The sequence below is a fragment of the Salminus brasiliensis genome, chromosome 4 (assembly GCF_030463535.1).
Source record: "Salminus brasiliensis chromosome 4, fSalBra1.hap2, whole genome shotgun sequence".
Taxonomy (NCBI): Eukaryota; Metazoa; Chordata; class Actinopteri; order Characiformes; family Bryconidae; genus Salminus; species Salminus brasiliensis.
Genome location: NC_132881.1, coordinates 21,293,595 through 21,307,753, shown reverse-complemented (window position 1 = coordinate 21,307,753; position 14,159 = coordinate 21,293,595). Strand labels below are relative to the sequence as shown.

The window sequence follows — 14,159 nt, the reverse complement described above, 5'->3', positions numbered from 1 at the left end:
CCACCCCTCCCTCCACTCAGGCCATTTGGGACTGGAACCAGTCCAACTGGAGTCTCACTCCAATAAAACTGTCAGCAGCCCTGCTTTAATGCAGCCATAATTCTAAGTAAATGCCAATATACCAGCGGCGTGTGAACATTAATCCCTGCTCAGCTTGTGGGCAAACGCCATGTGGCAATATCATCTCATAATCAGCGCTCCACAGGAAGACGGGCATGTCCGGTAGGTTGTGGTAATGAGACTTGTGGCCTCGCGTAGTGCCGAAGAAGAAGAAATGCAAACTCTACCGCGAAAATAAGCCATGAGAACAGATCAAATGAAGTAACACTTCATAAAGGTATTTTAACCCTGTTTTCAGATAAGCTGCATAACGACAGCTCATGCTGTTTTGACTAAGCTACGGGTTCATTTGTTGGTCATATGAGCAGTGTTAAGGGGGTGCTTTAGTATCCGCACCAGTTCCCCCCCTAATCTAGCTTGCTTGCTAAAGTGAGCTGAGTAACGTGGCTGTTGTAGGTATTAGGTGAGTTAAGTGGAAATAATGAAGTTTTAAGAATTGACACCTACGATTTACGCCTCGCAGGTTCCTTAGCTAGCGAGATGTTTTGTTGTAGGACGTCAGTTTGAAGGTCCTGACATGTTGGGCTTTAACTAGCTAGCTATCACTGTGGTTCAATTTACCAGCTTACCCCTTCCTAGCAACAATGAGCTAGCTAGTGCTAGCTTACTAACGTAGAATGTGTTTTGGCCTAAACTGAGCTTTTAAGTAAGAAACATTTAAATAGTAATCTTAAACTTACTTAAAATGTTAATCCACCTTCAAGAAACAATGCGGACTAAATAGCTAAGGACGGAGGCAACAGGTGAACAGTCAGCTAGCTAGCGCTAGACCAGCTAATAGCTATAAACAAGGTGGATAACTAACAGGCGTCATATACAGCTGTTTTGACTGTGCTAGACGTGGTTTGCTTTGCATGTCGTTCTTTGCAATGAAATGCGTGTTGGTGACATGTTTCAGAGCTACGAAGACTGCAGTCCTCCAAGGCAGTCCTCATTTCAACCATGACAACACACAGGATCTCTCTATCAGCCCTCAAAGGTAGCTATGTCTTTGTAGCTAGCTATATTTACTGACGTGTAGCTAGCAAAGTCTGTGTGTTTTTGTTTGAGATGCCAGGCTGTTCTCTGTAGCTAACATGCACATTTATTCACCATGTTTTGTCACTCCTGTTAGAATAATGTGGAGGTTTTGTTGATTTCTTTTCCCTACCATTGTGCAGATGTTGTGGCCTATGTTGATGTGTGGTCTGCAAGTAAGACAGAGAATTACTCTGATCCCTTTATTCAGCAGCTACGAGACCTGGGTGCTCAGGTACTAGATTAACTCTGGAACACCTTTATTTATATATAGATTTTTGGTCATTTTTGCTGTTTGTATTTTACGTTGTTTAGGTGTATGACCTTAATGCCCTTTAATTCCAGGTATCTAAAACGTTCAATAAACAAGTCACCCATGTAGTGTTCAAACATGGTCATCAGTCCACATGGAATAAAGCGAAGAAAATGGGTGTGAAGATCGTCTCTGTCCATTGGGTGGCCAGGTAAACTGAAATGCATGTGGAGATTATTAAAGACCTTTTAGAGTATTAGAGTATGAGGACCTTTTCTTATTGTGATAAATATATATATGCTTACAGTTTGTCATGTTAAGCTTTTTTGAGCATATTGTCGAGATTTAACGTTTTATAACTGAGTAATGGATGCGTAACCTGACCTTATTGGTAAACCGTATTCATCTTCTGAATTTTACATGTGACTGAATTGAAGATGTTGTTTATGCCAGTTCTCCAAGTTCTCTAAAATTTGATAAAAAAAAACAATTGTATTGTCTTTTTTTTTTTTGTATTTGCTGTAACTAAGTGGTTTATAGTTATCTGCTTTTATATTATATCTATATTTTATAATATAATAATAATAATAATAATTATTATTATTATTATTATTATAATACTATAATATAAATAATATAAATTAACTTGTTTTCTTGTACTACAGAACTATATTTGTAGATTAAATGTTGAGCTGTTTATCTACTCTGTGAATTGGCTAAAGCTGTAGCTTGAACTTGTCAGGTTGTCAGAAAATGTGGAGTGGAGGATAGCATGAATGATGATAGCAAAGAATGACAAAATGGCTAGTTACATAGTTTTGCAGTTATACACAGAATTGCGCTTATAGCTTAAATTGTAATTGTGATTAATTAAGTAAATAGTGTATGAAAGGACAGGGATTTAATGAGTTTATTTTTTTTTTTTTTTTGGGGGGGGGGCGTTGTTAATTTTTTGCCCAGTATCCAAAAGAAAAAAAAAAGTTCTTCATATCTGCCATTAGATGGCTCTACCACCCAAGGTTAAATTGCTTGGGTAATATTTGATCATGCCACCACTGGTCTGTGCAGGTGCAGAGAAAATGCTGAGCATGCCGATGAGGCCCTTTACCCGGCTCAACATGAAGAATCTAAGCTCAGTCAATTGAAAAAAAGAACGGTAAACTGAGTTTCTGTTTCAGGTTTCTGTTCAGATTAATTACTGTTAATATACTTGCACTTGTTGGTCATTACAAAAACCTATTGATAACTCTTGGTTTTATAGCATCGTTGCATGCAGCCAAGGGATGTCCCATTAAGCACGCCTAAGCGACTGAAGAGAAAGCTGGACAAAATGATGGAAGGCCTGGTCCGTTCATCCCCCATAGGCAGGATCTCTTTTCTCTCTTTTCCCCCTTGCTGACTCTTTCTTTATTTCTTTGTTTTCTGATTAGGCCTTCACATGACGTGTGTGTGTATTTGTGTGTGTGTGTGCAGTTTCAGATACATCACCTTTCATTATTGACGAGGAGAATGGAATAGTGTACAGCCCCTCGTCGAGAAGGGCTGACACCATGGCTCAGCGTCTGAGGGAAATGCGAGCACAGCGTGAAAACCTCTCACCCACTGGTACATCCCCAGATATCTTCATGTGTATTAGATTTGTCTCATAAGTGTCATATATGATTCTTATTTTCACAGTTGCCTAGGGCATTTGTGTTGTACATGCAGTGTTTGCTGAGAGCTGTTCTAGCTGTAACATTTTTAACTAATGTTTTTATCACTTTTTCCTTAGCTTCACAAATCCAGGACTCTGAACTGGATGATTCCCCAAGGCCCTCACTTGGGGACACTCCCACAGATCTTTCCAAACAGCTACTGGGTAAGGGCATGATTTTCATTTTTCTAGATTTACACTTAGAACTGACATAAACTGCATAAGAGTTTTTCCAGGCTTCATTACTTACCATAGGACCATATCAGGTCTTAACTTACAGACATGATACACATCACACCACTCAGCAAGACTTACCCTCTCTCACCGTACCAAAAAATGTGTAATGGTTAGATCAGACAGCAGGAATCACACCAACAATACATTTCATGCATTTTTTTTTTTTATTTCATGCATAATTATTATTATTACTATTATTTTTATTCAGATGAGGAAGAAGAGACAGGTTTGTCAGACACCCATCAATACTCCAAAAGTGATGAAGGAAAGGAAGAATATCATGACCTACCATCGATCAAGAAGAAACTGAGCGGCCGTGTTAAGAGGGCATCTTCTCACTCAGATGTAATGTTTAACTCTTCAAACAATGCTAAAGAGTCTGTTAAAGCTCCAGCGTCCCCACGAACTAAAAGACCAAGGAGATCATGTTCTGGGTTGGCAAAACAATCCTCTCTAGACTGTTTTGTTCGTAAGACGTCCTCAGAAAGCCTCACCTTGCACCCTAAACCTAAACCTGAAGATGAATTAACTGACAAATCCAGAAGGTCATCATGCAGTAGTAAGAAACCCAAAAGCAGTTCACCAGCGTGCAGTGCGACCTCGAGAATAAGCCAGATTCCAGTATGCCTGAACGAGACAATAGCTGACACTAATGTGGCAGAGTCTCGAAGACGTCCTTCTCTTTCAAGACGCAACACTGTAGCTCCGACTAAGGACCAGAATTCTCCAAAAACTGACCAGAATTCTCCAAAAACTGCCCAAAAAGAGATAAAGAAAAAAAAGCAAGCTGCTGTTGTGACTGATATCAAAAAATTCGTAGACTCTGAGCCTAGTGGGGACGATGACAGTGTGTTTGAGGACTACTTCACTTCGGCCAAGAACAAACTGGGACGCAGGGTCAGTTTTGTGGATTCTTCTGCTAAATCAGTGGATTTACCTTCCTTTGACCTTGTGCCTCAAAACCGAAATAGACGCAAAAGCAACTCACAGGAGACTTTCCCAGCAAACAGAAAACATACAAATGTCAACAGCAAATACATCTCTGAGTCATCACTCCCAGCAAGAATGTCTGATAAAGTATTTAATGAACCACTCCCAAAGACAGCTGGCCCAGCCTGCGTGTCCAAGATGCCTGTAGCACCTGGGGTGTCCAAAGACGATGAGCTGAAGCAGGAGCCTGCTGCAAAGAGACAAAGGAGAAGAACCCAGCAGAACTTGGTCACTCTTACAGAAAGTAAGGACTGGTAATCAAAGGACTGCATTTTAAAAGATTGAAAGTTAATTTACCCATTGCTCTGTCAGATTATTATAGAAACCAGAAAAGATCAGTGTAGATGATTCTGATTGGCTGCACATCTAATCAATGCATTCTAAAAACCTATGGGTTTCTCATCTGATTGAGAAGATTTGCTGCTTTTTGTCAATGTGATAGTGTAAATGTATATAATGATTTATGAATGTTCATATAAGGACAAGGATGGAAAAGCCCTGTTCAGTTTTATATTTCTAAATAAACTTCTTTAATGGTCTTATGTCTTACGTATCTTATGTCTAAAACAGCATGTTATAGCTTTTGGAAGCGCTCAGCTGCATAGATGCATCTGTGGTGTGCTGCACTGTTCTGGTCTGAACTTTTTTTTTTTTTCTTTTCTTTTCTTTTTTTTTTTTTTTTGCTTTGCCTATTTTCAATTGTAGGCAAAGACAGTAAATGCACCTCAGATGGGCTCACTGACAGCTGTTCTGAAATGTGTAGCAAGCAAGAGAGTATGAAAACGGACAAATACATGAAGGTAAAGTCAACTTTTTTTTTTTTGTTTTTTTACTTTATCCTATTTTGTCCCCCCAGAGTTGCATGAAATTACAACTCTCGCACATTTGTCCAATTGTTTGAACATGCTGACGAAAAACGTTTGATTAAATTGTTAGCAGGTTGTTTGACATGCCTTATCTAAACAATGAACAAATAAAGGGAACGTTATCTGATGCAGTCAGAGGAGGGAGTTTACATCTTGGCAGGGCTCCATTTGTTGGTTGTTTTAATGAGGAGAGAAATAGTGTGTTGTAGATGGGTGCTCTTTTGCCTCATGTTGCAGTGTATAAAGGGCTCCATGATCTACTCCTAAAAAGGATGGCCTTCGTAATCCACCCCCCCCCCCCCCCCCCTTCTTTTCAGCTTGCTCATTTATTTGAAACGTAAACTCTGGAAAATGGGTTGTGCCCTGTGGTTTTGATTCAGAAAGGCCCCTCTGTCTCTATGAAGTTATGTAGCACAGCTCAGTAATGGAGAGTAATTATTGCCATTGAAGCAGTTGCTATTTGCTTGGTTCTTTTGTTGTCTTCTTGGCTTCCTGTACGAGTCGCCTTCGCATCTGTAGCATTGCACCTGGCCGAGGCGGCCTTTTTACACTCCTTCAGCCTTGACGGAACTCCCTTCTTTTGCTGAGTGGGGCGGGGAGCTTTCATCTTTCGAAGATCTCCGTGTGATTTCATTTCCATGCGACCTGTGTCCCAAAGCACATTACAGTCTTGTCATAAGCCGGCACGGAGCCTGACTGTTTGAGAGCATTCCATTGTGTGAAGGTCTTGAGCGATGGGCGTATGTCGTCATATAGGCTCTCCACCTCACCTCCAGAAGACCAGCGCTAAATAGGTTTATCTACAATAGCAGCTTGTCTGTTCATTTGTGTCAGCCAAGATCAAAGGGATGGACTGGGTGACCTCACACTGGGCCCTGATGTCAGGTGTGATAAGTGATGTGACGGTTGAAAACGGTCCTTACGAGGATGAAACCTCTCTTCTGGGACTTCTTAGAGATCACACAGGGTTTATTGGAAACAGCAGTGAGCCATAAGACTAGTCTCTTTCACTTCTGCTCTTTTACTAATGGCCAAAGTTTTGGGCCGCATTTGACCAAGAAAATGTTGTCTTGGAATATTGAGACAGGTTTCTAGAGCCACCAAGCTTCTTTGTTTTTTCCCCCAGAGATACTCTTGGTGGCTTTTTGGTTAGATTTCTTGAGGGTTGCTTGAAATGCATCAGACAGAGCAGGTGCTACTGATTGGTTACATCCTGACAGTTATGCCTATGATCTCACGACTGATTCTGCAGCTCATACGTTTGTTGAGTAACTGAGCCACAGCTGTGACAGTGGAGTATAATCTATGTTGAGTGTCAAAACATGCCTTACGTAAAAGAACCGAGCGATGGTAAATAAGTGAAAACAAGCAAGTATAAATTCAATTAATTATGCGTTTAGATTAAATCTCTGTTCAGCGCTTTAAATATTGTATTGTTGCCTGTATAGTGGTATAACACCCTGTCTCTGGGTGAATAGAAGCCTCGTATCAAAGTGCGTGAACTGCCCACCAACTTTGGTGTGTCATACCCTAAAGAATTTCCTTTATTTGTGCTGGGTGTATTGGAAACAAGCGCTTGAAGCAGTTCACACCGGTGCTTGGGTTCATGCTCTTGTGCATTGCCGGTGTTTCAGCACTGTTGCTAGAGCAGTTCTTTAATTTAACACCCATTCTGGCTTGTTTAAACCCAAAGCTTGTTGATATGGAAAGGGTTTAGTTGCAAAATAGCTTCAGTGTTACATTTACATTTAAGGCATTTAGCAGACGCTCTTATCCAGAGTGACTTACAAAAGTGCTTTGCTATTTACCCAAGAAAAACCTTAGCTAGTTAGAATGGACTAATAGTTCAAAGATACCTCTAAGCTTTAGACATTACTAAGCACAAGTCAATAAGGTGACCATAGTACTCTGCTATTCGTCCAAGTACTCTCTGAAGAGGAGAGTCTTCAGTCTGCGTTTGAAGACAGCGAGCGACTCTGCCGTTCGGGCACCCGGGGGAAGCTCGTTCCACCACTTTGGTGCCAGGGCAGAAAAAGCTCGCCATGTGTGTTAACCAGACTACATAGATGGTTTGACAGTTTGACTCGTGTTCTAGAGTTCTTAATCTCCATTTAGATTGTTTTTTGTACCATCAGTTAATGCCATGCTACTCAGATAATATGTATTTGCTTAATTTTGCACTGTATGTAATATAATTTCAGACTCATGTGCTTCAGTCAAAGAAATAACAATTTGTTTCCACTAGATCTTAATTATGTAACTGCCATAGAATAATATGACCACTTATGGAACCAATTGAAAATCTAGAATCTTGCTGAACAAGAATTTTCTGGGAGGTATAAGAAATATCTACCTACACAAATAGTTATTCTTAGTAAACTAACAGGCATGTGCTTGTGAGAGGAAGACCATTCAAATCCAAATATGCTCTCTGAGACTTCTGACCGCGGATGGCTGTGGCATCACTGATATTAAACCAGCAATCTCCCGATGATTGAACCAATGCTTTGACTGACTCGAGAGCCCCAAGCCCAGACCTAATTTTAAAATCTGTGGCAGCACATGAAATGTTACGGTAACCACTGAGTCGCAATTGGGATATTGCAGAGCAACAGAAGCCTGTCCACGCTATAACTGAGAAATATGTCTTTATGTTTTGGTCTGCACTTCACACTTTCCGAATGCCACCATTTCCTTGTCAAACTCAACAGTACACGTTGAGAGCGGCAGTGGAATTCTTCCGGTTGTAGGAAAAACTACAAATCTTTTCAAGAGAATTCCAGCATAACTTGATAAGGCCTATATGATAAAGCCTTCATCACGCACTCAACTCTGTAAAGGTGTTCTGGGTTCACCGATAAAAAGCAAAAGGATTAGTTCAGAGTAGACTGTGAAGAGTGCAACCCCTTCCAATGAATGATGAACAGATTGCCTCAGGCCCAGAAGCTAAAGCTATTCTCAGTCACAACACTTAAAGTTGTGAATCAGGTCTGGACAATATGCCAACATTCAGTAGCTCATTGTTTTTGAAAGAGAGTTTCTGGCTTAGCCTGACAATTGATAAATGGACCAAAAATCTGGATAGGGTTTGGGAATTGGTAGATGAAAAGATACTTTTCAAGTCCTTGTGTTCGATGCGCTTGAGTTCAAAGCCTTAGCTCTGGTGAATGTAGCATGGGTGAATAGCTTTGTTTCTTTTTTTGACCCGGACTCTGTTTAGTGCAGGATATTAGCAAAAGATGTCATTCTGCATATCACAGAATTCCGCCTCTGATTCAACCAGCACACAGAGATCAAAGCTCGTGAGAACATTAAATCCTTCTAAAAATGATAATGTTCATGTTTTTACCAGAGTTAGCAGTGTTTATTAGTAAGTAACAATGAATTGCTTTGTTGGCCATGGTTTTACAAACAGCTTCTTCAGCTTTTCCCAGATGCAGAGCTAATAGGGCACACCTGGCTGCACCCTGTCACAGTTACCAATAAGCATATCTATAAACATGTTATGTACTGCGGGGCTGTTTTGGCTTCCCTGTGTGCTGATGGACCTGAACCCCCAACTTCCTGTGGTGGGAGCAGAGAGGAAGTGCTGTGTGTATGTGTGTGTGCGCAAGCAACTGGCGCTCATGTGCTTGTGCCGAGGACCTGCTGTCCTGGGGCCAGAGTACAGGGGACGGATGGAGCTGTGGGACATGTTGCTGTGCTTAAACAACACTCTAACCACTTTTCCCTCTTCATGGCCTTGAACTTGTGTTTCCTCTCCGCTCACCAAATATGCAGATACATCCGGCATGTGTTTCTCATGCACGGGTGCAGCCTGCCGTGTTGTCTGCTGTGCTGCTTACCGGTGCGTCCCTCATCAAAGTGTCAATAATGCAGTGGTTTATTGAGGGTAAAAGAGGAGGTATGTTGGGCTTGGTGTGGGTGGAGGTACGAACTGTAGCTTCCTTTATTTCAAAGCAGGTTCGTTAGCCAAGTTATCAGTGCCCCAGGCTGATTGTTTGTTTGGTTTTATTTTGACTGATGTGTGTTGCAATTTTATGGAAAAAGAAACGGTGGCATTCAGTGTAAGTGTGCGTACTGTGCTTGCATGCTGCTGTTACACACGCATGATATTTATAGTCAGTTGCCTCTTACTGTATATGTAGTACTGGACCTGCTTTAATGTTATTCAAATAGAGTAATATTTTTCACTGTAGCCTTTTCAATGCCAGTTCGGCCTATAAAAGCCATGCTTCTTAAAGTGAGGTCTGCAGTATACACTTTTGGATTGGCCAAAAGAAACATGATATGGCACTACAACACTACTTACTACTCCGTAATTCAACTGAAATCCACTAAATTTCAAGTTCAATGACCGCATCAGGAGAATAGTGTCAGTAGATCAAACTGTGCTCTGTGTTAAGGTTCTAGCAAAGGAGGCCATGAAGCTAGTCAAGCTACTTCTGGTTTCAAAGCATATTAATTATACCAAAACATGTGAGCCTGTACACTGTTAGCAGCTTACTATAGTCAAATGAACATGATTAGCCGTACAGTTTAACTGCTGGATTCATAAAATTAATCTGTGGTGGCCCATAGAATATTTTTCAACACAGGAAGGGGTTCCTGGGTACAGAAAGCTTAAGAACTGCTCGATTAAAGAAGATAATTTTATTAAATATAAATATTTTGGCTGTTAGAAACATGCTTATGAGTTTAGTTTGTTCATATAGTAGAGGCTATGGCTGTTTAGAAAGATAATAATCTTTCCAAAAATTGTACTGGCCATGATAGCTGCAATAAAATCAAAATAATTTTTGATCTTAACAGCAGCAGCTTTAAACAGCCATATCCACAACTCTGGACACCGCCATTGAACCCTGCATGTAAACACTGTTCATTGCCTCATGGATTACGTTCTCTATATACATGTTTGGTTTGTTTAACTATTTTTTGATTAGAAAATGCTGCCTTCATTGCAGTGTTTGTTGAGGTTGAAAGCCGGCACGACTCTTCAAACAAAAAAATGGGGTTTCCGTCAAAAATTGGAGGGGGGTAGTTGTGTCTTGTGGTGTTTAGGTTTTGTTGTCACTTGCTTGTGCCGTTTGCTGTTAGGACACCGTGTTATTCTTTTTGAAAGACTGTAAACTTGGCTGACTTTTTTTTTGTCTCCACAAGGTGAGGTCAGAACTGACTGTATAATTCAAATAATAAATGATTAAAATGAAAATATGATTTTTACATTTGTAGCTATATATTAAGGCCATACCTGTCCCAAAAGTCCCCCAAACAAGAACTAAAAGACTGTTTACAAGCTGCAATACTTACCAAAGGGGGTGTTGCTAAGTATTGATCATGCAGGGTGCCAAGACCCGTGTCCCTAATGGTTATAAATAAGGGTGAAATTCTCCGGCCATTAAGTGTTGCTGCTTTTACGGTTTTTAGTTTTATCAAGCACTTTGTCCAACCGTTGACCAAATCAGTATTTCTAAGACTCTTCATTAGTCTATTTCTTGTCCCATTAATAACTGCCTTTACAAGTTTCTATATCGCTGCTGTCTAATAAAAGAATCTTTATTTTTGTCAGTTTTTATTTTTCTCCATCATTGGAAGTCTGTGGCTGCTCTGTACACTGCGTGAATGCGTCTGGATGAACAGACCAATAGAAATGCTAGAAAAGTTATGAACATTTTTGCCTTCTCCTGTAAACTCACTATTTTGGAGATGTGTTTTGGAGTGTTTTTCATTGGACAGCGACAATATTCTTTTTAATGTATTTATTTTCACCAGCTAGGAGGGGATGGCATCCCATTGCTCTCCCTCCCTCTGACACAAAACATGAGGTGTAATCATGTATTAGCTCTGTGGACAATATTTTGTCCTTTTAATTAAAAGAAGCTAATGTTCAATGTTAATAATAAATTAGATACTTGTAACTACAATGACGATATCATATATATTTTCTCTCTTTTACAGAAGAATAGAACATTAGTAATGACTAGCATGCCAACTGAGTAAGTATTTTTATCTAACACTACCCTTTTTTAAAAACAAAACAACTACTTTGTGGTTATTAGTTATTACATTAGCTTCATTGACATGCTAACACTTGGAAAGAGTACTCTTTCTCTTGTTTGAATTTTTGTTGTATTTTTTTTTTTTCAGAAAGCAACAGACGGTGCTCCAAGTGGTCAACAGTTTGGGTGGCTTCACTGTAGTGGACACTGTATGTGAGAGTACCACACACGTGGTGTCTGGTAGTCCACGCCGTACCCTCAACGTTCTTCTAGGCATCGCTCGAGGCTGTTGGATTCTCTCCTTTGAATGGGTACGTCCTTTGCACAGTTTGTGTCACTCTCGGCAGATCTAGCTCTGGCATTGTATTTTTTTAGATTATACGTACTGATATGTTTGAATATTATATACTACTACTAACAATAATTATGCTATTATTAGCTTATACCTTTTAAATCTAAATTCTATACTAAAAGCAAAACCTCCAGTGGTGTACATTTAAATAAATAAACACTGCGCAGGAACATGCCGACTACATGAAATGCATGTAAATATTCTGCCATATATTATATGCCTTTCTGGCATATAGTATTGTTGTTAGACCATTATTCAGAAAATACGAGATCAAATATCAAACTGATTCATCTGATTCATCTTTCTAACATATTTACATTAACAGCATACAGCTAACACACTTTTCCAGAGCAACTTGCATTTGAATTATGTTACACATGAGAGCGAATGTAGCGTTAGGAGTCTTGCCTAAAGACTCTTATTGGTGTCACAAGATGCACTTGCCCAGCTGGGGAATCAAACCCTGATCTGCCACAGGAAGGGCGGTGTTGTTACCCACGATGTTACACCAACTACAAATGTTATCTGTGTTGTTTCCTGTAGAGTCGTTTGAGCACAATAAATGAAATACTTTCAGTTGTTTTTGTTGGATCAGTATCGTCCAATAGTCAAGATTGTAATTTATTAGTGCCATTTGAGTGATTCAAAGTTAATGAACACATTAAACATGGCAGCAGGAGAGGAGGATATCACAAAGTATTTGATGTTTAAAGGTGATTGTGTCCATGATATTTATGTTTGCTACAATAAGCAGCAATTTCACAAAACTCTGTGGGACACAAAATATGCTAAATTAGGTGGTTGCCAAATAATTGACAGTGTTTTTTGCATTAAGACTAATAATTGTATAATAAACCTATTCATTGTGTTCATTGTTAATTTATTACTAAAATATATCATATGTTCACACTTGTATAACTGGGCATGAGGTATTCAATGTTAAAACAGTTTTCTTGTTGTTTTATTTACAGATCTTGTGGTGTTTGGAGCACAGGCAGTGGATACCAGAGGAGCCTTATGAACTGTCTGATCATTTTCCTGCTGCACCGGTAAGCAAGTGAACTGGCATCCTAAAAACTAGGTGAAATGTTTTTTGTACACAAAAATACAATCTAGATGTCATTAGAAGTCTTATTACAAAAAGTGGAGAAAAGATTAAAGAAAAGGTCTTGGAAAGTATTTGTTATTTGGCTGCTGTTGACGGAAGCCTTGGTCACAAAGACTACTCAGCAGGCTAATGTTTGAGTAGGAACAGTGACTTAAGTGATTTGTTCTTTGTTCTTAGCATTCTAGTATTCCCACAGATCTAAAAACATCTGATCAGGAAAGATGGACAACGGAGTTAGGCTATGATATGGCTGTAAACTGTTATCCATTAGTGTGATATATGTAAGAAAAATACAGGAGCACCTGTTCCTTGGGATTAGTGGGCCTGACACTGCAGGAGGTGATCACTGTAGCTGACCCTGTATGACCACAACTCCACAGAGTGGAATATTATAATAGGACTGTAGTGCATAAAGCCCTCGTTAAAAAGACGAATGCAGACGAGTGTGTGTATGGTGTACACCAGGACAGTGATTAAAGCTTGAATGCTTGACCCCACAGTAAGTGAGTCCTGGGAAGGAGGGGTATGACAAATGATCTAAATTAGATGGCCTTCACAGTCACTAGATCACAGTCTAACTGAAGACTTATGAGAGGTTATGGGACACGTGTTAGAAAGTGCTCTCCACCAGCTGAGGGAGTATGTTTTGGAGGAATGGCGTTCCATCGCTCCAGTACAGTTCCAGAAAATTGTAGACATTGGGCCATGGTGCTTTGAAGGTGACTAATTACAGTCAAACAGTTGTAACAGTCATGTCTTTTATTTAGTGAACGTCCACAGTGCAGGCTAGAAAAAGTAAGTGAACCCCTGTTAATGACTTCAAGACCTAATTGCAAAAAGGCGTTTAAATTAGGAAGTGCTTTGCCCATTAAATAAAAGCACACACAGCCTGGTTACTGACACATCTATTCTCGAGAAATATTATTACCATGCACTTTGCCTTAATGCAAACAAATTTCAGAACACCTGTAGTAGAATTGCGTAAAGCATGGTTTGACATTGTCTGCAAATGGAGAAAATTTAGGATTGTCACTACCTAGAAATATTCTGTTAATATCACTCAATAACCCAAGAGCACAACAGGCAATCATGAAAGACGTGACAAAGAACCAAAGGATAACAGCATAATACCTACATAAGACTTTTCAAACACGGAACAAGAATGGGGTTCTTAGAAGGACCTCATAAAGGAAACTGCTGTTGTCCAAAAAAAATCATCACAGTCGGTTTGGTTATAACTTGGATTCTTTTATCACTGGGGTAATATGTAAAATACTGGAATCTATGTAGTGCAAGGAAAATAATTGAAAAGATTTACAGACTGTAGCAACTGTTTGTACACAGCCATTTAAGAATACCAGAAAAATATAAATTGACCTAATAATGGGGCGATGAAGACACAGCATTTACACTGCTGATGTGCTGTTATCTTGACAAAGCTTTCCAGGATGCTTGCACTTCAAGTGCTTGTGCGTAGCAAATGTACTGCTGTGATGAGCTACTCTAATTTGCAAAGCTGAGCTG

The 14,159-nt window shown here is 39.7% G+C and overlaps 1 protein-coding gene across 1 annotated transcript in view; it reads left to right on the top strand.

Moving 5' to 3' along the window:
- Positions 1-263: 263 nt before the first annotated feature.
- mcph1 (microcephalin 1) overlaps positions 264-14,159 on the top strand; it is a 40,542-nt gene continuing 26,646 nt past the window's right edge. Inside the window, exons 1-13 of the mRNA XM_072676839.1 lie at positions 264-337; positions 1,019-1,099; positions 1,281-1,372; positions 1,483-1,601; positions 2,459-2,546; positions 2,652-2,754; positions 2,864-2,995; positions 3,162-3,248; positions 3,529-4,554; positions 5,016-5,110; positions 11,135-11,172; positions 11,324-11,486; positions 12,499-12,576. Of these exons, the coding sequence (XP_072532940.1) occupies positions 1,063-1,099; positions 1,281-1,372; positions 1,483-1,601; positions 2,459-2,546; positions 2,652-2,754; positions 2,864-2,995; positions 3,162-3,248; positions 3,529-4,554; positions 5,016-5,110; positions 11,135-11,172; positions 11,324-11,486; positions 12,499-12,576 (2,058 nt within the window). The 5' untranslated portion in view covers positions 264-337; positions 1,019-1,062. The remainder of the gene's footprint in view (positions 338-1,018; positions 1,100-1,280; positions 1,373-1,482; positions 1,602-2,458; positions 2,547-2,651; positions 2,755-2,863; positions 2,996-3,161; positions 3,249-3,528; positions 4,555-5,015; positions 5,111-11,134; positions 11,173-11,323; positions 11,487-12,498; positions 12,577-14,159) is intronic.